Raw genomic sequence first — 23,329 nt, 5'->3', positions numbered from 1 at the left:
TCCTGAGGAGGTGGGATACAAAACTGATTACAGGCCAGTAAACAATATGAGAACTGGAATCGATGGGGAAGTTTGTAAGCTGAGCAACTACGGCAAATCATCACAAGCAATAGTGTAAAACATGAGTCAGGGCATCTTTAAATCTCTCAATGCTCAGCTTTAAAGGAACAGCTCACCCCAAAATCAAAAATACATATTCTCCCACTTGCTTGCAGTGCAATTTATAAATCTACATTGTCTTGGTGTGAGTGTTGGGAGTTATCTGGCCATAGAAATGTCTGCCTTCTCTTAAATATAAAAGAACTAGAAGGCACTCAGCCAAAACATTTGAGTAATGCCCCTTTCCAGAAAACATGGCCCGGTTACTCAAAATAATCCAGATCTTAATTTTGTGTGGAACTGTTGTTTTTTTCTTGCTTTAGGTGTATTTTTTAATTTAGGAGTGAACTGTCAACAATACCAAAATTATGACCCTAAAATATATCAGAAACAATAGCTCATCAGAATATCCTCAAACTAATAATCTTCATCTTCTCCCACTGTGAGACCATTTGGTCCTCATAAGTACAATACAGAAACACACATGCTTGTAGAGCCATAGGGTTGAGCTGGGGATCCTGAGGCTTTTGAATGTGGCTCTCAGTCAAATCAAATAAATGTAGCATGTCATTCTTCTGCCATTTGTTCTGCAACACCTCAAATTAGCTCACTTTAATACAGTGGAGATGGATTTATTATTACAGACAGACACACAGACACACAGACACACACACACACACACACACACACACAGTTTCCATGGGGGACAATTAACTTTTCTCTCACAGTTCACACTTTTTCTAAATTTCTTTCAGTTCCTGGCAGCATCCTCATGGTCAAAACGCAAAATAATTTCATAATTTTAAGGGGGACAAAGGGTTTTTTAAGGTATTTTATTACCGGAGTGTGTACAGACCTTTTGTAGAATCATCAATTGTAGCAATTCTTTAGAAAGCACTTTACATTTGTTTTCCATAAGAAAGATAGGCTTTTGAAAAGTCCAAATGCAGCAGAGCAGTCTGGTTCCTCAAATATATGTATATGTCCGTCAATCCCAATTCAAATCCAACTCAGGTCAAACAGCGTCTGTGTGAAGAGGCTGCAGTGCTGTTGCACAGAAAATGGCTGAGATGAAAAAATCCAATTCTTGATTACAGGGAGCCATCTAGTGGCGGCTGAATGAAAGAGCAAACCGAAAGCGACAGCAGAGAGTGTCTTTTTCCAGCAGTAATGAGCACATCTGTTTTATGGCTTAACAAAGACAAAACACAACAAAAAAAACAACTCTCTTGCTAGTTTTTTTTTCTTGTTTCAAACCATCTGTGCCTTTTTGAATCAATTAAAATAGAAAATAAAAATCTATGTTACAGTCCAATATTTTACTTTACCATTTCACAAATACTCCATCTATATAAACATTGATAGGAACACACAATATAAACCATTCGTGCCCTGCAAAAACCTCAAATTTTACCACATTACTTCATATACGGAGTTATTATTACTGCAATTGACAACCAACAGGTGTTCAGTTGACAGTATAAACTTATGACGCTGGTATCAAGATGATTATTATAACATAAAGGCGTCAATTCATTTTTTTTTTCTACTGATTGAGTTTTTGGGGAAATTCAAAGTCTCTGCAGCACACAACGAAACAAAATTTTTGCCTGTATAAAGAAAGGCAAACACAGGAATTTGCAACACACAACACAAAACCATAAACCCATTTCCATACTTCTGTTATATCAGTCTCCTCAAGACTAAAGTAGAGCGAACTGAACTTTTCATTATACAGTACTGTTAACAATGAACAGACAACCGATACCAAAAAATACACTCAATTAAATGTTTTGTGTTTTCGAGATAAAAAGAAAGAGAATAGCTGTTTTTACTATCTTTACTGCCATTACATGCATTAACCCGTATTCATCAGACTTCTCTGGAAGCCTGGATATTGAGGTGTAGCTATCTCTCAAAACATCTTTTACTGCATGTACCATGAAAATTAAATCTTTAAGTGAGTCTTTATCACTTGTTGAATCGCTTTTTTCTAGGGCACTGTTTGTAATCAAAGACCGCAGAATGAACAGTGCAATTTTACATTTAAATGTCAGAGGTGACATGTAAATAAGAATTTAAAAACAATATAGGAAAAATACAAACATAATGCAAAGAAGTTCCCGGCCTTTAGAAAGATTCTTCTTTTTCTTCTTCTTTTGATAATAAAACAAATCACTAGTAAACACCTTCCTATTTCCTTGCAGGAAAAAAACAGGGTGGGGGTTGGGAGGAGGGATAAGGAGCCGTTTACTGCAAACTCTTAGCTCGTCTCAAGTTTGGCCATTTCCTGCACGTAGATCCCGATGCTCTCGCTGTCAAACAGCACAAAGTAGACGGTCTTGATGGTGGAAGACATGGTGGCCACGAAGTAGGTGGAGATGGCCTTAAGAATCAGCTGGGCCGCCGTCTGCTTCGGGAAACCGTTCCTGAGAGAAAAGAACACACACATGGTCAAACGCTGGAGAGACTTGTCATTTTTATTTACTCGACCATGACTGTGGCCTTCATTAAGCTACAGGTCAGCATACACACAAACATAGTTATTAACTGGACAGTTTTATATGTACTACATTCTTTTAAGTAGCCTAAAGAGCTTGAATGTGAGGATTCAGTTGCTCTAATGTTATTTTAAATACTTAACCCTACTGTTATGTTGCAGGTCAAATTGACCCATTTCAATGTTTAAAAAGTAAAAAAGAAACAAACAAACAGTTTAAAGTATTTTTTTTGGGATGAAACTTCTTCTGCTTGATTTGAAGAGTGTCATCAACATATAAAATGAAAATGGTTCATTTTACATATTTGGGTGTCGTGTTAATTTCTCAATATCACTCCATAAAAAGAAAAAAAATCAAAATGTAAAATAACATTAAAACAAAAAGTTTTTTTTAAATAAACAATGTTTATTTTTAGTTGCTGACACTTTTGGATAATTAAACAAGCGAGTTTAAGAACTTCCAAATTCAGTCTTACAGCCCAGGCTCAAATTTTAAGTAGACCAATTATAAATATTTTTTTTCATGTTTTCAGGAGCGTGACAACTTTGCACATCACTCCACAGCTGTTTGTTTGAGTCTGAACTGAACTTCGACTGACCCCGTATCGACCATGGTCGATAACAACAAGGGTCCACAGGATAAATATAAAGAGCCTCAGGATGATTAATAAAAATACAAAAACAAAACAAAGAATTCACATCCATGCTAGTGGCTCTGTGAGGTTGTACTACAACTCTGTGAGCTGTTTACGTATTTACCTATGCACATTCTGAAGTATCACATTAGAAGAGCTTTACAAAACTGATAAAAATGTCTTCAATTGCACAAAAAAGGGGCATTAAATTGAGGCTTTTGCCTTAATCAAAAAAATGTTGATGTGCTAAGGGAGATATGGAAACACCTCGCAAACATTTTTTCACGATCAGCTGTTTCATTGCATTAATTAGTCTTTGTCTCCAGACAGCATTTAACATGACCAATACTAGCTTACATTAACAACAATTAAAACTTGCCCTGAAGACCTCTCTCCATTTTTCTCTTGTAGATAGGTTAGATGACCAAGAGAGCTTGTTTTATTTCTGGTTTGTGACCTCTTCTTCTTCTATGCAGTTTTCATGCAGATTAAAGCCATTTGTAGCACTCAAGTTCACTTAAACTTTGCTGGCATGCAGGTGTTGAGCATGTATAATATTTATCATGTTCCCCATTTGCACATATTTGGTCCCATGTTATCATAATAAATCCTGTGAATAGCTGTAAAAAAATTCATAGAAAGAGAAAGCCACAAATGTCAATCTCAGAAAAAAGTCAGAACTTCACCAAAGTCAGTTTATTGTCTGGAGAATATGAATGTCTCAACAGTTGTTGAGAAATTTAAGTCAGGATCAAAGTGATGGACAGCAAGGCTGTTATAACAGCTATACCTTTCTACCAAACATTTTATTGTGTTTTTAAACCTTTTCTCTGTCTTTTTTTGTTAAATCCTGAAGAGTTTTACCTTCACAGGCCTCTAAAGCTTTTTAAATAAAAAATATCTGAGAAGGGAACATCAGTAAATACAGTATTAAACCTGTGATGAGGCTTCACAAGTATATGTTTCTTTGATTTAAAAAGGTTGTGAACCACAGCTCTGACCTCCATGTGCTGCTTTCACACGTCCTCACTGTTGTTCCAGTACATGGCGTGTTTGTGTAAATTTCCCGATCAAAGTGAAGGTGTTTACCAGCGTTGCCAGGAAACCATGTCAACTCCCGTTTTGACTTACACAAAGAAAATTGAGAAAAATGTAAGAGCGGGCAGAGACACATGAGCCCGGAACACTTTACTGCTGACGATGCAAGTCTGCCAGTCATGATGTTATTAAGACATGTGAGAAGGCTTTTCTTCCAGTTGGGGTATGGAGCACCTTGATCTTGGTTTTTTTCTGGAACAAGGTTTGCAAAAAGTGTTCACATTACCACACGTTTTGGCAAACCTCCTCCAGTTTTTGCCAGAATGAATAAGGCCTCAAGTTGTTAATGAAGAAACACTGCACACTCATTTAGGTTAAGATATTACAAATTCAGTGCGAGATGAAGACAGACACTTAAAAATAAGGGAGTGTATGATGAATCAGGTGCGTTTCTTCCTCCGTGTGTTTTTCTTACCTCCCGCTACCGATAGAGGGGAAAGCCACAGACTTGAGTTTCTTCTCATCGGCCAGAGCCAGGCAGTTCTTCACCGTCTTGTCCAGCAGCTCCTCACACTTGTCGGAGCCCCAGCCCGGACTGTTACAGTGGATGACGTACTTAGCAGGCAGACCGAAGCCACCGGACAACACGGCTGAGGGACGGAGAGGAGGAAGAGTGGTTAGTCGGGTAAGAAGAGGAGAGGAAATAAAGATGGAGATGGCGTACAGTGATAACAACAAAATTGCCTGGTGTGTCATGTGTCAGAAGGTGATTTTGTGTGGGCAAGAACATTTCTATAAATGAGGCTTAATGTCTGTAGCCACCCACAGCTAACACCTGCATTTTGTTGTGAAATCAGTACCTTAAGCACTTTTTCTGAGACACCATGTTAAAATTTTTACGGAAGAGGATTGGGACCAGGTAGGATAAAAAATACTGGGGTGGATTTTTTTCCCCATTATGCAGTTCAAGAGAAAAGTCAATTTGATGAGAATAAAGTCAACTTTTTGTGTTCCGTTAAGTTGGAAAGATTTTCAGATTTCATCAGAGGAACATTGTTTTAGAGAAACAGCATGTCTATCTGAACAGTTAGGTAGACTGCAACAACCTGATTCATCAATGTCATTAAATGAGCAATAATCACAATATTTAAGGGTGTAGTAGTGCTAACCCCCCCCCCCCCCCGAGGAAAATCAGGTTGTGTAGCTTGCAGTCTACTTTACTGAACTCAAAAAGTTTACTTTTTTCAAGTGCATAACTTTTTTTTCAACTACCTGGCCCTAATCCTCTTCCATATTTTTTTAGTTGGACAGTTGAGTTAATTTGTAAAATAACAGATACCAGCTGTACTTAAAATGCCAAACTTGTTTGGTTGATCTTCTCGAGTGCCCAATAATTTAAAAAAAACACATTCATGAAAATGAAAATAAAAAATTGAGATATCTTATCAGAACAACTCAACATCAGTTTGACACAAAAAACATGATTTCGGAAAATCAATAAAAGCATAATATCCATTTTTGCAAATGATTCTTCCACTGAACTTATTCACCTCTGACACGCTGCTGGATTTTCTCACGTCACGTCCATTGTCTACAGGCAAAATCAGCTTCATTAACCAGTTTTGTCAGAAGTCAAAACCCTGGAGGCCTGAGATGCTAAAAGAGCACTTTGCCTTGTGGAAAATGTATGCAGCAAATCTCCAAAAGGCTTAAAATGGTTTGGCTGGTGTTTTACAGTGAGGTGGGCCGGAGAAATCACTTCTCCAGACAGCTGAAGAGGAGCAGAGAAAAGGAGAGGAGAACAGAAGAAAATAGGAGGAAAAGGAGAGAAGAACAGGGGAAGAACAAGAGCAGAAGAAGTCCAACCAGCAGCTGTAACCGTCAACCACGGTGTAACTCGGCCAAAGCCCCTGAGTCTGTGAAGTGAGAAAGCCTCCAGTCAGATTTTATTAGCCCACAGTGAACGTGTGACTGGACTGGAGTCAAAGCTGAGGACGAGCTTATTTCCAGATGGCCCACAGAGAGGATGGAGAGACTTCACACAGCAGAGCATGAGCCAGTCACACTGCACGTGTGATCTGGTCGGGAGGTAAAGTGTGTGGATGATGATGATGATTACGGTTTTCATGACTGCCTGCAAAGTTCAACTTGTTTTATAGTTTGGGAAGGAGGAGCAGTGTGTGGTGGTGTGCGAGCTGAACACCTGGAGATCACCTGTCAATCAAACTAGGCAGACAGTACTGCAACATTTCTGTTGATATAGTTTGACTTTTCCTTCTCATTGATCTGCCAATTATTTTCAGAGGAATTATTTTGTCTCTAAAAAAAAAAAGGGAAAGAAAAGAACAATGTCCTTCACAGTTACCTAAAGACTAGGTTTATGTCAGAAAATTCCCAGTTTTATTTCAATAATAGTCCAAAAGGTTTTTATCTCACAAAACAGCAGCAAATCCCCAAAATTAACCAACTGGAACCAGGGGATGTTTTGAACTTGACTTTGCAGCACTAGGTTTCATTTTGGTGAGGCACTTTCTGGTATAGGTTAATTTTCCCCTTTTCCAACAGGGAACTACAACCGTTATCTATGCTCTCTTCAAAGCCACCAAACTCCTTTGACAAAAACAGTAATTTTACTTGACAGAATAGAAGAGTTGTTCGTCTGCCGCTGCCTTGAACGGTCAGTTTGTTTGTCTTATGGTGTAATTTTGGTGTTTTAAAAGATGGTTCAGATTCACCAAAGTCACTCAATAAAACAAACTTACCGATTGCGGCGGCTGTAGACCAGCAACTTTCATGTCAATTTACCATTTCAGAGTGTCTGTCAAAGAACTGATTTCAAAATACTATTGTTGGTCTACAAAGCACTGAATGGTTTAGGGCCAAAATACATTTCTGATCTTCTGCTTAGCTTCGAACCATCCAGAACTCTCAGATCATTAGGGACTGGTCTGCTCTGTGTTCCCAGAGTCAGAACTAAACATGGAGGGGAAGCGTTCTGTTTTTATGCACCACATATCTGGAACAAACTCCCAGAAAACTGCAGATCTGATACAACTCTCAACTCTTTTAAATCAAGACTAAAGACTCTGTTTGCCACTGCCTTTACTGCATTGTAACTTTTATTCCTTTGATATTTGATATGTAAAAAAAATATTTTATCAGCTCACTTTCAATTTTAAAATGTTATATTTGAATGTCATTTTATATACATCTCTTTTAAACGCTTTTAATGTTTTTAGTAAAGCACCTTTTTTGTTGTTGAAAGGTGCTATACAAATAAACTTGCCTTGCCTTGGTGAAACGGCACTTAGGTGTTTGCCTGGACTTGAAATAAGGAAGATTGCTCACAAGATCCAAGAAAAAAGGAAAAGTATTTTAAACATCCTGAAGAACTTGTTTTACGGCTGTTCTGATCCTGGTCTGGTCAGGATGACCGTTTGGCCGATCCAGATCCCCAAAATCCTTGACAGGCTCTGCTGGCTCGGTGTTCAGTCACCTGGTAATCTATTTATGAGCTCCACACAGAGACCCGGATTATGATGCTGAGCTAACTTGGCTGAATGTAAGAGAGAGAAGTGAAGGTGGGGAGTGTTTGAAAAAGTGGGTGTGAGTGATGGATAATGAGAGAGACAGATGGAGAAAGAATAAGAGAGGGACAGAAAGTGGAGACGAATGGACTGAAGGATAAAATAATCTGTGATGGCTCATACATTATGGCTCTCTGAAGACTGATGGCTGAAGTTTTAGACTTAAGTCGCCAAAGGACAAATATAACATGTCTTTCATCATTTTCATGCTAAAAATAACTAAAACTCTTATGATATTTAGCCTATTAGAGAAAAATGAATGAGTCAAAAATGTGTGAAATCTGTGTGTTCGTGTCCAGCGAGCTAATTCATGCTGCAGTGTCCCGACATAATTTGCTGAATGTGGAGGCAGAGGCCAAAAGGACCCAGCCCTGTTTAGTTTGGTGTGTGTGTGTGTGTGTGTGTGTGTGTGTGTACTTGTATGCGTGTGAAAAGAGAGATTTACGGGACACACTGACATCACTGTCATGGGAGCTGGGTGGTGCTTGAGTAGATCAATATGCACTTTCCCACCCCTTCAGTGGTGACATTGGAAGAAAGTCATGAAATGTCAGTGTTGCCCAAAGCAGAATGATTACAAAGAAAGAGAAAAGTGCAGTGATGCTTTTTGGCCAGAGATATAATTGATTTTTAACCATGTGTTGAGTAGACAAACGGCTGTGTTGCAAACAAAATAGTTCAAATACTGATTTATGTATGTGTGTTACTACATGATGCCACTAGAAGGAGTGAGTCAAACCCAGGCGGCAACCTCCGGGTCTGAGCAAGGAGGCAAACCAGGAAGTGTCTTAAGCTGCATTCTACCGAAAATTCCAAGTTTGGCTGCAAAAAAATCTGGTCTCAATCTCTAGTAAAAAATCTTCTTCAAGACAATTGCATGTTGATAGTTCAAATAATGGCCCCATTTAGATGAAAATAGAAGATAAAAAATCATATGATTTGGGGCGTGGCTACCTTTGATTGACAGATCACTAACAAGGTGAGCCGTCATCAGGAGAGAAGCAGAGCAATGTGTATCCACGACAACGTGTCAATAAAGTTATATATAACGTTATATATAATGTTGTATAGAACGTTGTATAGAACGTTGTATAGACGTGTATCGGTTTAGTCTCATAACTTTGACCTTTTCACACTGTATTTTCAATAACAGTTTATTTGAACGTTTTGTTCATTAAAATGTCTTGTTCAGTGTTTGGTTGGACTAGGAGTCGCTGTTCACTTTTCTGAGCGAAGTAACATACATTTTGTTTTTTTGCTAGCCAAAACTAACATCCCAGTTAATGCTCCAGTAAATGCTAACATGAATTAGCAGCGTCTTCGCTCAGTCTGGTTGCCAGTGTAGAGAGGCATGTAGTCAGTGATCAGATCCCTCTCGCTCCTCCACAGTCTAAATATGGTCTGCTCCCCATATCGGAAACAAGACGGCGACGCAAGATCGTAACGAGAGTAACGCTGAACTCGATGCTTCCAACAGGCAGTCCACAAACCAATGGGTGACGTCACGGTGACTACGTCCATTATTTATATACAGTCTATGGTCAAACCGCATAGAACTACCTGATTTGCAGGAGGTAAATAACAAACAAGTTATCATTTTAAATTGATCTTATTTTTTCATGTTGTATCTTGACCTTAAGTAATGTAAAAAAAGATGAAATTATCCAGACTTGACTACTGCAACAGCCTACTCTACGGTTCACCATCCAAAACACTCAAGAAACTTCAATATATCCAAAACTCTGCTGCTCGTCTCCTCACCCACTCCTGCACCGGTGATCACATGACTCCTGTCCTCCATCAACTCCACTGGCTCCCTATCGCCCAGCGAATCCATGCAAATCCTCACCATCACCTACAAAGCCCTCCATAACAATGTCTATAGAAAACATTGGTCAAGGTGGCCTCTAACCTTATTAAAAAAATATTTATGTGTAAAAAAAATATATACCTGGAACAAAGTTTAAATGAATCTACATTATCACTCATTTAAATAACTCACTTATCACCACTAATTTTAGTTATTACTAAAAAGTTGGGACGCTGTGGAAAAAAGCAGAATGCATGGATTTGAAAATATAGATATGTAATGCTCAAACTGTTTTTAATTATGTTTTACACAGCGTTGCAACTTTTTTTTTGGAATTGGGGCTGGACACAGGATGAAAGGCAAAGTCATTCTTACATCATTTGTTTTTCTGAGAATAACCGTAATTAAGTGCTTTAAGTGCATAAAGTGCATTCTATCGCTATTAAATCACCTCTTTTTTGTTTGTCTTCACCAATTTAAAAAAACACTGCAATTAAAACTTACTGCCGCAGCAAAACACAATAACAATCCAACATAAGTAAAAATACAAAAACAATGGTGATCCCTCACCCCCTACCCCATCCCACCTTCAAGATCTCAATAGAATATTTGCAGGGCACAAAGATCCAAAGTTTAGCAGGTACTGAAAGTCAATTCCTGACATTATCTGCTCTGTGCACTTACCGCCAGCCACCTCCAGAGGGCCGTTTTTCTTCTTCAGCTCTGACAAGGCTTCAGTGAACTCCTTCCCTCCCTTTTTTTCCAGAGCTGAGCCTATAAGTGGAGGAGAGGATTGGAGTGATTACATCCTCACATACTGCTGATGGACATACAGGCAGACACACAGCAGTAACGAGAAAAAGGTGATGTCATGCAGACAGGCATGACAGGCAAGCAGGCAGACATGGAGAGAGACAGACAGGAAGACAACGATGCTGTCAATCATTTCACCTGGTTTCTCTCTCTGAATCTCTGAGCTCGTGACGCACACCCAGTCTCTGTTACTTCATCTGGGAGACTCAGGAAAAGTCTCACAGATGAAGTGCAAAGATTCAGGGCTGCTATTTTCCAAATGACTCACTCTGAGTAAGTTACACTAATGTATTAAAGCCGCGGTCCCTAATTACTTCCCTCTGTCCTCACATACTGGCTTATTTATCAGTGGACTGAGGGTATTTTCTTTCACTCCCAAATTAGAGAGTGAACTGTTTGTTTAAAAAAGAAACAGCATGCTACAAAAAAATGTAAAAAGCTCTATTAAACTTGCTGACATACATAAAGTTAAACAGCCAAGGAGGGAATCTAAGTTCAACTCTGAAGAGGAGGATGATACATTTAGAAGACAAATTCTTTCTTTCCAAATATTTTCATTATTCCAAAATAATTTTTACTCAGGGCTAAAGAGAGAAGCCAGGTGAGAAGAGAGGGGTGATTAAAGTGTACCAGAGGCAGATAAATTAATGTTCTGGCTGCTTTATCATTTAAAACAGACAGAAGTGTAAAATACAATAAAGATAACGTCAGTCCTTTAAAGAAAAGTTAGTGAAAAAAGCTCTTCAAATTATGAAAAGCCAAAACGAACAAGCAGATAAAAACAATAATCTGTAGTGTCATTAGTGGTTCATTCAGTTAATGATTAAAAAAAACAGCTATCACTGCTTAGGAGTTTTGATTAGATGCTTCGGGAAATTAACTTTGTGGATTCTCTTTCTAACCAGCTGAACTGACAGCACAGTTGAGGGAAACAGGAAATGAAGGGAGTCCCAGATTGTCCGCATTTTAGTCAAATGGAACAAAGCAGCAACAACAAACAGCAGCACGATGGTTTTAGGGACTACACTTACAGAAATATATTGTTGTGAATGCATTACATGACAGGGGTTTCCCTACCAGCTGAATGAATGTAAAATCAATGTGCAGAGCATCAAAAAACTAACTCAGTGATTTTTCCCACATCTATTGATGGTCCCCAGTTGACTTTGGCAAGTTTTGACTTCTTTGATTTTGATTAAAAAACTAACATTTTCTTCAAGGACGACCCCTAACCCTCCTCCAATTATGTGCACCGAAGTCTTCCACAAACGTAGGGAATGTAACTAAGTACATTTACTCAGGTACTGTACCTACCTAAATTAACTTGAGTATTTTAATTGTATGCAAATTTATACTTCTACTATATTGCAGCTCAGAGGAAAATCTACCTTTTACTCCATTACATGGAGTACAGTTTTACTTTACAGATGACAGTTTTTGATCCAATTCCTGTCCAGTGAAAACCACGTATTACCATATTTGGTGAATTTCAATGCATGTAATGAACTTAAGCTATATACACTTTTAAAACACCCTCCTGAATCAGCTGAATTGCATCATCACAAAGCTGAAAACAGGGTTGTTTTTCTGACACCACAAGATAGAAACGCTACAGATTTTATACAATATGATGCATTACTGTAGAGTAAACTACCCAACAGTATCTACAGGAGTCTTTACTTAAGTAAGGTTTTAAATGCAGGACTTTGACTTGAAATGGAGTATTTTCATAGTGTGGTAAGTACTCTTAAGTAAAGGATCTGAATACTTCTTGCTCCAGTTCATTCAATGTCTCTCTGTAGAGCATGTTTCTGTGTAACACACCACTTGGATAACAAGGGGGAACATATTGAAGTAAAGTACTGTTCCTCAGTGGTTTTGGCTGTAGAGGTGACTCATCAGTGGACCACCCATGTTAAATTACTACACCCCTGTTGTTACACATTTTGCAGGCTGGCTGTAGCTTGTGCCTGTATGATGTTAAAAAAAAAAAAAACTTGCAAAGACTTAAAAGCTGCTTGAATTTTTTTACTTTAGTTGTTGGGAGAGTCTGATAGGGATTGTGAGGCAGGGACTTGTTTCACAAAGCAGGATTACCAAATTATCTGGCAGTCGGACTGAAAACAGCCCAGCATTAAATCAATGCAAGAGGCCGCATAAGTGTAAAAGTCCAAGCACGCTTTTCGGCTTCAGTCCATGAAGCTGGTGTTGGAGGTCCCAGGTTATCCAGCTAACTTCATTATCTTGCTTCAAGAGACAGACCCCGGTTGCAAGCAGGAACTGTTTTGGTGCATAAAAATGCAGGAATTTCTGACATCTGAGAAAACAGAGTCAGCTGCCAACCAACAGCCTTTTTTGATGCAGCATGCTGCCAAATTCAAATGATCCTTTTCACCATGTCCACATTGAGTTTGTCTTCTGGGTTAGGTTTATTGAAAACATGGCGTGTGACTGCAACTCCGTTTGGCAGCTCACGTTTCCCACAAGCACTTCCTTGCATTCATAAAATAGTCCCCGCTTGCACGTTTCAAGGCATGAAAGTTAATTTTCACTCATGGTAGAGTAACAGTTCTTTCAGTCAATGCTTCACTAAATGACAAACAGTACAGTGAAGCATTTACAGTAAGAACAGCAGGGAGATGGGTTGTGGGTTACATTTTTTCCCTTACTACAGTGCATAATAAAACAGTGCTGCTGCTGATGTTTGTCCACAGACCGCAGTGCAGACTATCTGGAATATGCAGAGAGAGCAGACAGGCACTCGCGGTCTCTGTGGTGTCAATGGTTCCTTTACCTACTTCACCACCTGAATAGAGGGAGGAGTTGGTCGGGTGAACGACAGCGTCGCTCTCCACGATGGAAATGTCGGCTTGGACAACTTGCAACTACAGACGACAACAACGACAAACAACAGGCAAACAACATGGTGGTAAAAACAGTGTATGTGTGTGTGTGTTTGTGTGAGATCAGGACCAACAAGATGGGGAAAAAAACGTCGAACAATAAAGAATGAAAGAGAACAGGAAGGGAAGAGACAGAGAAGTGAGCGTGCTCCTTATTGGTTGAAGACAACACAGGAAACAAGGAGGCAACTGAGGACACAGTGGATCACGTTGTGTAATTAGGAAGCCGGACTGCACAGCTAGCCAGATTCAGTTTAAATAAACAAGGAATATAATAAATTACCCTAACTTTTTGTAGCTTAAATTCACCAATGCACAAGATTGTACGCTAGAGTGCATTTTACAATATTCACATTGTATTTTTTTTGTTTTTAATTGGGGACATTAAGGGAGCATTTTTTAAATCCGTTTTCTGACTAACTGTGTCGTCCAGCTTTCTTGGCTCATATAAATGAGCAAAGAAGTTTATGATCACACTCCAGGCCACTGGCCTTGCAGTCAAGCTGCAGAGAGCAACTAACAAAGGTTCATGTCATGTTTTTCTTCTGTCAATTGGTGCCCTGTTTCATTCCAAAAAAATGCCCTGCAATTACAGCGATTATCAAGCATATAAAAGGTCTGACAGCCACCTGAAAGAAGGACAACCTGGAATGAACCTCGAGATATCTACACAATGGGAAGAGCAAGCAGCATCACTGCTCTGAGGAGCTTTTGATAAAAATCTTTGAATGTCTCCGTAGAAATTCACTTCTTGCTACTGAGAAATGTGCGGTTTGCTATTGATTTCTCAAAGAAATTCAGTCTCTATTCATTTTCAGTCAAAGAGCAGGGTGAGTTGTTTAATGTCAAAGAAGATCAAAGGTATTCACACTGCGAGCAACACCATCAATAAGTGATTTTATTTCCTGGGAGTCCAGAAGTCATCAAAAATCACTTCAGGTAAAGAGAGTTAGCTGAGGTTTTCCACGTTGACGGATGACCTTCTTTAACAGCGTTTCTTTTTATTCCCTTTGAATGGCTGCATGTTGTAGTTGTACTTTGGTTCATTTCAGAATCAGAATCAGTTGTATTGGCCAAGTATGTGTACACATATAAGGAATATGACTCCATATTTTGTTGCTCTCAATCTTCAAATCATTTTTTATTGTAGATTTATTAAATATCTCCTTCATTATCATCAACCCAGTTGCCTGCGGTGTGAATGGTCCTTCTAAGAAGTCTAAACGAGTTTGTAATTCACCCAATATTTAATTTAGGAGAAGTTGTCAAACTGTCGGACATTCAAGAATTTTTAATCTCAAGCCCCTTTGGTACCAGAGAGGATGAGGGGGTGGGGGAGCTCACCTAGATCATCTTTAAGTTCAAGTTCAGCATTCGTGGGGTTGATGACCCCCTCCACGTCAAAGCCAGCCAAGTTACTGACCTCGCTGTGGATAAGGTTGAGCTGCGGAGGAGGGAAGCAGGAGGGGAGGCATGCCGAGGAGGAGGGAGAGCAAGAAGGAAGACGGGAGGAAGCAAAGCAATTAAAACCAGATTCACACCACTGCTTTAAGGGATACCTTGACTTTTTGTTGGACATTTAACATTATCTGCATTAAAGCTCAAAGCACACAGTGAGTAAATGCTCAATGAATTTCCTGTGCAGTGACGTGCAATTTTACATCTAATTGTAGACTGAAAGCTGTGTGTGTAGACTCTCATGTATCATTTCACGGACAAAAACACTGCTACAAATGTCATACAGCTTACTGTTACATCAGCATTAGTCAGCATGAAATCAGACCTCGATACTTACTTTCATTAAGTACTAACTAACACGTGATGAATGAACATATAGAGGTCTGATATTAAAACTACTAAAAAGGTAAAAAAAAAAAAAATAGGACAGCAGGTCTGCAGATGCATTGATTAGGACATGCTTAATTATTTAAAATGTCAATGGAAAGAACCTGGATAATTAAGACCACAGACAAATGGTTTCAACCAAGAGGGACATCGGACACAAGCTGAGAGCAGCTAACAGGGACATAGATACAATATGTAATATGTACGATAAAAAGTCTAATATTCAAAAACAACAAAGTCAAAATGTCAAGGTATCCTTCCAAATTTTAAGAATTTTTGATGCATATGCCACATCCTGTTAGTATCTCTGGGTCCAAGATTTGTTAGTCATCTGCTATACAAACACCACATTTAACCTCGAAGGATTTAAACTTGCTAATAAAAAGGCCCAAAACATGGAGCAAAACAAAGCAGTGAGAGTGGAAGCAGTGACAACAGAACAGTTATTTGGCGTGTGTGACTGAGACTGAGCACTTGGGCAGGAAAAGTGCAGTTACGATAATTAAGTCTATAAAACAGAAAACAGACTAGCTTTTCTATCAATGGGTTCATTATCTAAATCAGTGGGAGCTTAACAGGATCCGTTTGATTATCTTCCACTCGTTTCAAACAGCTGCTGTAATCTGTGGCTAGCTACACAATCGAGCACTGAGCCATTTTACTGATAAAGATATTTTTTTAAATCAATGCAATACATGTAAAAATGTGTATTAAGATGACCATGAGCCAAGACCGCATGCGTTTAAAAACTGTGATGTTTCATTGCCTTTAGGAAAAGGAAAAAACTGATCATTTGTAATATATTTACAAACATATTTTCTGACACCACAGACTGTAATGTTTTCCAATGTTCCTAAAAGATCAATACATTTAGGCTGGAAAAGCTATATTAAATCTGCTACTACAAACCATAGTATTAAATAATACATTAACATTAGCATATGCACAAGAGATCAAGGCATGCAGCGCCATTAGCAGCAGTTAATACCACAACTGAGCTGAAACGTTGAGCTCTGGAAGTAAATTTCCCACATTTGTTCGTCTATGGAGGGCATTTCATTTTTGAATTTAATTAATAGTTTTCATGAATCAGTCATTTCTATCCTGTTCGTTTTTAACCTGTAGAACTATGCTACCGACAAGCTTTAATAAGAGGCAAAAACAATCACAGAGGACACTATTGAAATGAGTGTCAGTGCATAAACACAGCACATACAATATTATATATTATTAAGCACAAAGACAATGCACAAGAGCCCAAATCGTGATATTTCAGTAATAACTATAATTTAATATCACTGTTTGAAATTTGGGAATCAGTGACACTTCTTGCATCATTCTTGAGTCATTCACTCTCTTACACACGTCACCCCACCCCCCCACCTCTCAAACTCAAATCTGTTTTCAAAAGCGTCTGATCTTGACGATCCTGTGATGTTGAAACTTGGATGCGACTTTCAGGCAAATTTACTTCCATGTTTCAGTTCAAATAAAAAAGGTTAAAAACAAGTGTTTGTGCTCAGCAGGACCAAAGCGAGGGGAGCTTGCAGATCTGAGATACACTCGACAACACAGCATTCATGGATGCTACGATTAGAGTCAAAGCATAGATCATTGCTTTTCACAGCACCGTAAGCTCCAATGTGAATTCTGATGAATTACAGCAGACCTGTTAAGAGGCAGCGTGATGGAAACTTACATTTATAGAACAAAATATCACAAACAGCTTTCTTTCTGTTAGATGGAACAGATAACTAATAAAAACATTTTCACATCATCAGTCTTTGATTGATTTCAACCATAAACTTATGGATAAAAGACTCAATTAAGTCAGATCTAACAGTTTGTAAGTCTGCCGGAGAATTTTTAATTAAAACCCCTGAGAAGAGTACAAAACATTTCTTTGGTTTAATCTAGTTGCTCACTAAGAATGAGATGAGTCCATTAAGTTTCACAGTCAATTGTAGTCTTAATATATAAAATTTGTATACAATAGGTATCCATATACATCATCCTTCATGTTTGCCTGTCACAATAATTACAAATATTGACTTATCGAGCTCAGCAAAAATTGTATGATATTGCTCGTTGTGTTTATATATATAAGATATCTTTATATAAGAATGTAAGCACCATTTAAGCCAATAGGATGCTAGATGAACAGCAGTGTTTTTTCTGCCATTGTAAGACTTGGCCAGTGTCAAAGCAGTTTTTTATCAAGCCCAATTAACAGAAAAAACTATGCTGAGCTTAATAAAAAAAGTCCAAACCACTAAGGAACTGGCTTGGCACTATTGTGTGTGATAAGTAATGGATGGCTCTTAAAACGCTGTGCCAAATGCTTAATATTTATTTCAGTTCAATTTCTGTTCACAGGGCCCAAGAGTCCAATAATTCCTGGGACACCGCGACAGGCCTACCTTCATGTATTTGTAAGTCTAAAAGATTTGTCTATAACTCTTACTTCTTTGTATGCCTTATTTTAACCTGGCATAATTTAGTTATCTGTTCATTCCAGACTTAATCATTCAATAGAAACTTATCGGTAGTTTATTATGTATTAGCTTAGTAGCTAAGACCCGTCTGTCTATTTCGAGAGGGAAAACTGACCTTCTGACCCAAGAAGAGGCTCTTGGTGGAGAGCACAGTGAAGCTGTCAACTGTAGATCCGTCTGTGGTGCTGTCTGCCGACGCTGCCTTGCTCACCTCACCCTGCTTCTGTTGAGGACACAGAATACATGTTGACACAATCTGACAGAGGTCAGCTGCAGTTCCACTGTTTCACCGTAACCTCTTGTCATGGTGCAGTGCCATGAATTCGATTTTTCTTGGCTCTGAATGGTAATTGCCTATCAAAGATGTCAGAACTGTTTAACCAATTAACAAAACTTATTTTCTCCCCACTATGACAAAAAAATGAAAACCATTTCACCTATAACATCCTCCTGTATGTGCACTGTTTATGTAAAGTTTATTGTGAAAGAACCCCTGGCATAAAATGCAGACAGAATAACTTGGACTCTCGCATCTAGTCCCTATAGTTTAAGTTCTTACTTTTGCACGTTACAAATCTTTGTCATGTGTTAACATTTAAAAACCCTTCAGAATAAAGCTGAATATGAGCATCAGTTCAGATCTTATTACGTTAAGTTCATATTCCCAATTATAAAGAAAAGCTGGAAATTATGTTGACGTTTGTTTGAAAAAGGTCACATTGTTTTAATTTTTCAGGTGAGTTATTAGCTGCTGCTGACACGTGTTTGTAACTGGCAATGTTACACAAATGACAAACTACAGGACTGAATGCACAGAAAGATAAAACAGGTTATTCTAGACATAATAAGTGGTAACAGGTTTTAGTATGACATGTCAATGGAACTGCAGTCAAGTGGCATTTCCAATTGATTGATGAAATGAGTGTGGCAAGCTTATAAATAGATCAGCATACCTATCAGCATGAAATGGTGAGGTGTGTGATCCTGGAGAAAGACATTTGACATTTTAAGCTCAAACCCCAAACAAACTCCTGTCAGTGCTCCTTTTTTACCGTCCTTCTCTTTCCAACTGCCTCTTTTCTTTACACATTTATGGTCGTTCCTCTGTCCTGTGCACAAGCCCAATTGTAGGTTTTGCTGTTTGGCTGAAATAGTGTTGTGTGGCTCGGGCAAAGCCACTTTGTTTGTTTCCCATTTAGAGAGCCAGGGCTGTGTATGAACACCAGATTTATTTATTTTTAGCGCACACACACAGAATAGACAGCTAGTGGACCTTGAGGAGATATTTTTTTCAAATCTGTATTGGATTAGAATCACTGACTCCACCTTTTAATCACAGGTGTTTAGTGATGAAACTTGCTCAAATTTCAACTTCTTACAATTTACCACAAATTTATTCAGTGCTGATGACAACCACCAAATTCCACATGCTCACATGACGCAATACCTTAGCCTTAGCTCCTCCCTTTTTCCCACTCATTTTCTTGGCCGCTGTTTTTTTGACTGGCTTGGATTTCTTCTCGGGAGCGGGTGACACGGGTGTCTCCAGTTTTCCCTTTGCTCCTCTCTTCTTAGCCAGCAGCTCTGGATGGATGTTGGGTAAGACTCCACCTGCTGCGATGGTCACACCTTTCAGCAACTGAAACAGAAAGGAAAAAGTTCAAATATTAGTTTACACTAATCACACTGCCTCGAAGGTAAGTAATCAAACTAAGCAGTGAAGCTCAGATTAAAAAACACAGGGAGGGAGCATTACTCCACTACATCTTTACATGATAAATAGTTGTTATCTGCTATATTACCAATGTGAATGTTGTGTACAGCCCCTTTAAAATAAACGTGACATATTATGACGTTCACATAAATGCAACATGTCTAAAATATTTTTTTCAGATATGTGCAGCAGCTGACCTGGTTTAACTCCTCATCGTTGGCGATGGCCAGCAGGATGTGTCGTGGTGTGACGCGACCCTTCTTGTTGTCTCTGGCTGCATTACCTGCCAACTCCAAGATCTCAGCTACAGGGGGTGAAAAAAAATGTCATTTTTTTGTGGAGCACAGTGGATCAGAAAATCAGTTAATACCTCTGAATGCTGGGGTAAACTTGATTAACAATAATCGACTTTCATTCTATATAATTTAATATAAAGTAAAAAATTAATAAATATAAACGAGAATAGAGCAAATCTCTACAACTGGACTGGAAGAGCAAGTGTGCCTCCAAATAATACACATAAACTTAACCCTTCATATCTCTGAGTTGAAGCTCAAGTTGACAATTTTGTTTAAAAGTTCCCCATTTACAGAAGTTGTCTCTCGGTTGCACTACTTCTTGCCTCGGTTCTGAGTAGAGCTCACTTAATAACAAGATTTTTATATTACTGAATATTTGTGTCAAAATTAAACATTTAAAATACTTAAACTGCCCTGACATGGGCCAAAAATATAGTTTGCTTTAAATTTGGATTTATTTAAAAAAAAAAAAAAACCTACAAATAATGTAAAGTAACTCATCTTCTTAGGCCCATTAATATTAATTGTTATGCGCCTTGCTTGAGAAGAAAATTGCTCAGCAGCCAACAGTACAGTCTGTAATAAGTAGACAATTTCTCTGTAATTTTTCATTCTCTCACCAAAGAATGAATCTCACCAGTTAAATACTCGAGAACAGCAGCCAGGTAGACAGGGGCTCCCACCCCGATGCGATATTTGGGCAAGCCCCTCTTGATGTAGCGCAGCATGCGACCCACGGGGAAGATGACCCCGGCCTTGGTAGACCGGGATGTCTTGGTCGACTTCTTCTTTCCTCCTCGGCTGGACATGGTGCCTGGACAGCTACCAGAGTCTGGCTCTGCGGGCACACAACAACAAATAAATAAATTAGCAGTAATACAGTACTGAATACAGCTGACTTCTTTCTTAAATATGTCTTAGCAAGATGTGAACACATACACTCATCTTACTGGATGAAATTAAAAATGAGGCTACAACAGAGTTCATATTTCCCCAACTGGAGAGCTGCAGACAGGCCCAGTTTGCCCAGATGAAACCCCAGGATTGTGTTAGGACATGTCTCCCACAGGAAGTGATGAATCAACATAAATATAGCAATAAATAAACATTGGGCTCTTAGACTGAGGCTATCTGTGTCTCACTGAATAATTTAAATACATATATTGTTACAATGAAAACATACTAAAACACTTTTCTCTCTTTATTTGCTGAATGAAAACACTGACATGACTCATTAAATAAGTATGAGATTAATGAATGGAATCTGTTTTCAAAATAATTTTACAACTGAATTACCATTAATTTATTCAGTCTTTAGGTGTTGAAGGTTTCATACCTTTTGAACCATTAAATGTTGTTGCTTTTTAAAAAGTTCATACATCCCAACACTCAGCTCTAAACTATCTAACTTAATTATTATCTAACTTTATTATCTAACTTGTTATATTGCATTCATGGCCAAGCTCCTTCAGTAGTAAGTCAATTGTTATTATTCTGGTAATAATTACAAATCCCCTGGATGCATGACAATATCAGATTTAAAGTTTAAACATTTACTTTACCACAATTTCATATATTTATATTGATTCCCTGCCCAATATCAACATCAGGCTTTTTGTGTGTTTTATTTAGACTGCCCCTCAGGCCAGAGAGCAGCTTAAATGTCACACTAGCTGCAGGAAGACATGGATTATTATAAGAGCTATGGTGCTGTCTGATCACTGCTGCGAATTGATATATTATTAATAACATATGTCATTAGCACCCTGACATCATGGAAATGCTCCATTATTAAATGTAAATATGCATGTGGCTATTCATTTAGTGGGTTGAACTCCAATACAAACTCGTATTCGAAGTAGAGCCGGTGTATCATTTCATGACATGTAAAAATAATTGTGAAAAATAAAAGTGATAAAGATCATTTTTATTATACCAGATGCAGACACCAATTAGCCGCCTGATAATTAATAAGCCCCACCAAAGGCCAGGCTGTTACCTTAAATCTACTGTAATACAAGCATTTCACACGAAACATCACATCATATGAAATATATTATTAACCGTAGCGATTAACCGTCAATAATGCCATTAACGAGCACATGGAAGACACAACATCCGCGACATTTCTCCACTCCGGACAGGTGTAGGTGGGTTTCACCGCCACACTGGCGATTTCTTTCTGCTGGCCACTGGCAACGATTTCCGCATGTCAACAGCCCGCCGGATGTCTGGCACATGTATATTTATTTTATCCACAGACCGAGTGATTACAACAACGGCTAAAATCGAGCTGTCAGACGACCTGAGGACATTTTCCTGTTCAGGTCAGCGAGCTTTCGAGTGGAAATAACCCCGGCGGAGCGGCGGCAGCTGCCCGCTCCTCCTCCCCTTCCTCCCCGCCTGTCGGCTCCAGCAGTCTCCGCTCTCGGCCTCCATGCCAGTTAAAACACGACATGGCAACGTTAACGGCTCAGTTCGGTGAATGCAGAGCGACTCAATCGACAATAAAAGCCCATATTCAACCCGACACGACGGCGTGCAAACCCGGTGGATTACTTACAAAACACAGTGGGGAAAAAATGTCTCCGGTTCTCCGGGAACAAGCCTGGGCAGTGTCCTCGACTCCCACAATCCACAGCGAGTTGAAATATCGGAGCGAGCAGCGCTGCCCGCGGAGCGATGCAACTACTGGAGAGAGCAAACCTGCTGAATGTGAATCTGCTGCCGAGATCATCTTTAACCCTTTACACCTTTATTTTGTGCAGGAAAGCACGCGGTTTACACAGAAAATGCTGACTGTTTTCCCATCAGGTCGATGCTTGCTGTCACATTTAACCTTTCAGTCACATTTTGTAAATAGCGTATTTTATGTTGTGGCACGTCAAACTCTGCTAACCAGGGGTCACCCTAATTGTGGGCACCTGATAGCCTACAAATAGGACCCCCACCCCAAACAAATCTGCACGTTTACCCCCAGGACATCTTATAATGTATTTTTTTGATTATTTTAATAAAGATCAGTGTCACGGCAACAATGTGGCATGATAATAAGGATCGGTCATTATTGTGCGAAAAAAAGTGTTGTTGGTTTTTTTTAAAGTGTTTTTTTTTTTTTTTTTTTTTTACAAAAAAGGAGTGATTCTGAACCCTGACTCAAAGGATGGGAATTGTGGATTAAATTAATAATTTATTTATTATGAATGAATTATGAATAGCACTCCATTTACCCAGAGTGAATTAACCATCAAAATTAAAAATTGCAAAAATATTTACGTACATATATAAACGTCAGTTGCTAGCTCGCTTACAGCTAACCTACTAACCCTAATAACAATGGCTGTTTGGGGTGAATTAACAAAAACAGGCAAATTTTGCATGACAAAATCTTTTTGTTATAACAAATTAGTCTACAGCCATAAGGCACAGTGGTGTTTTGAGCTAAATGCTAACATCACCATGCTAATAAGCTTACAGTGATGCTGCTAGTTTAGCATTTGCTAATTAGCCCCTTAGCACACATTTTAGCTAGACATGGTCATGTCATTAGTTTTAAATTTAGGCATAAACCACCAAATTATTGGAAAATTT

At 38.7% G+C, this 23,329-nt stretch overlaps 1 protein-coding gene across 2 annotated transcripts; it reads right to left on the bottom strand.

Annotated features, from left to right (window-relative positions):
• Nucleotides 1-1,071: 1,071 nt before the first annotated feature.
• Nucleotides 1,072-22,523, bottom strand: LOC131986355 (core histone macro-H2A.1). Of its 2 annotated transcripts, none has more exons than XM_059351261.1 (9): nucleotides 22,302-22,523; nucleotides 20,376-20,576; nucleotides 19,637-19,743; nucleotides 19,173-19,364; nucleotides 17,841-17,948; nucleotides 13,277-13,367; nucleotides 10,354-10,443; nucleotides 4,748-4,922; nucleotides 1,072-2,528 (listed from the first exon to the last, which is right to left on the bottom strand). In XM_059351261.1, the coding sequence occupies exons 2-9, from the start codon at nucleotides 20,545-20,547 to the stop codon at nucleotides 2,363-2,365; spliced, it is 1,101 nt and encodes a 366-aa protein (XP_059207244.1). In that variant the 5' UTR covers nucleotides 20,548-20,576; nucleotides 22,302-22,523; the 3' UTR covers nucleotides 1,072-2,362. The 2 variants fall into 2 exon arrangements, with proteins under 2 accessions (XP_059207244.1, XP_059207243.1); XM_059351260.1 differs by lacking the exon at nucleotides 13,277-13,367 and adding an exon at nucleotides 14,730-14,829 and having other exon boundaries at nucleotides 22,302-22,511.
• Between the last annotated feature and the right edge of the window lie 806 nt (nucleotides 22,524-23,329).

Source organism: Centropristis striata, chromosome 15 (assembly GCF_030273125.1).
Source record: "Centropristis striata isolate RG_2023a ecotype Rhode Island chromosome 15, C.striata_1.0, whole genome shotgun sequence".
In the NCBI taxonomy this organism is placed as follows: domain Eukaryota; kingdom Metazoa; phylum Chordata; class Actinopteri; order Perciformes; family Serranidae; genus Centropristis; species Centropristis striata.
Note: the sequence above shows the minus strand (reverse complement) of the source record. Positions and strands in the feature narration are given on the sequence as shown.

What these genes read in the sequence shown, in the direction of transcription:
- LOC131986355 (XM_059351260.1), bottom strand. Translation starts at nt 20,547, where the DNA reads ATGTCCAGCCGAGGAGGAAAGAAGAAGTCGACCAAGACATCCCGGTCT. An exon ending in TGAACTTAAAGATGATCTAG is followed by an intron (nt 10,444 to 14,729) that starts GTGAGCTCCCCC and finishes CTCCACTTATAG; the next exon opens with GCTCAGCTCTGGAAAAAAAG. An exon ending in CCCTCTGGAGGTGGCTGGCG is followed by an intron (nt 4,923 to 10,353) that starts GTAAGTGCACAG and finishes TCCGTCCCTCAG; the next exon opens with CCGTGTTGTCCGGTGGCTTC.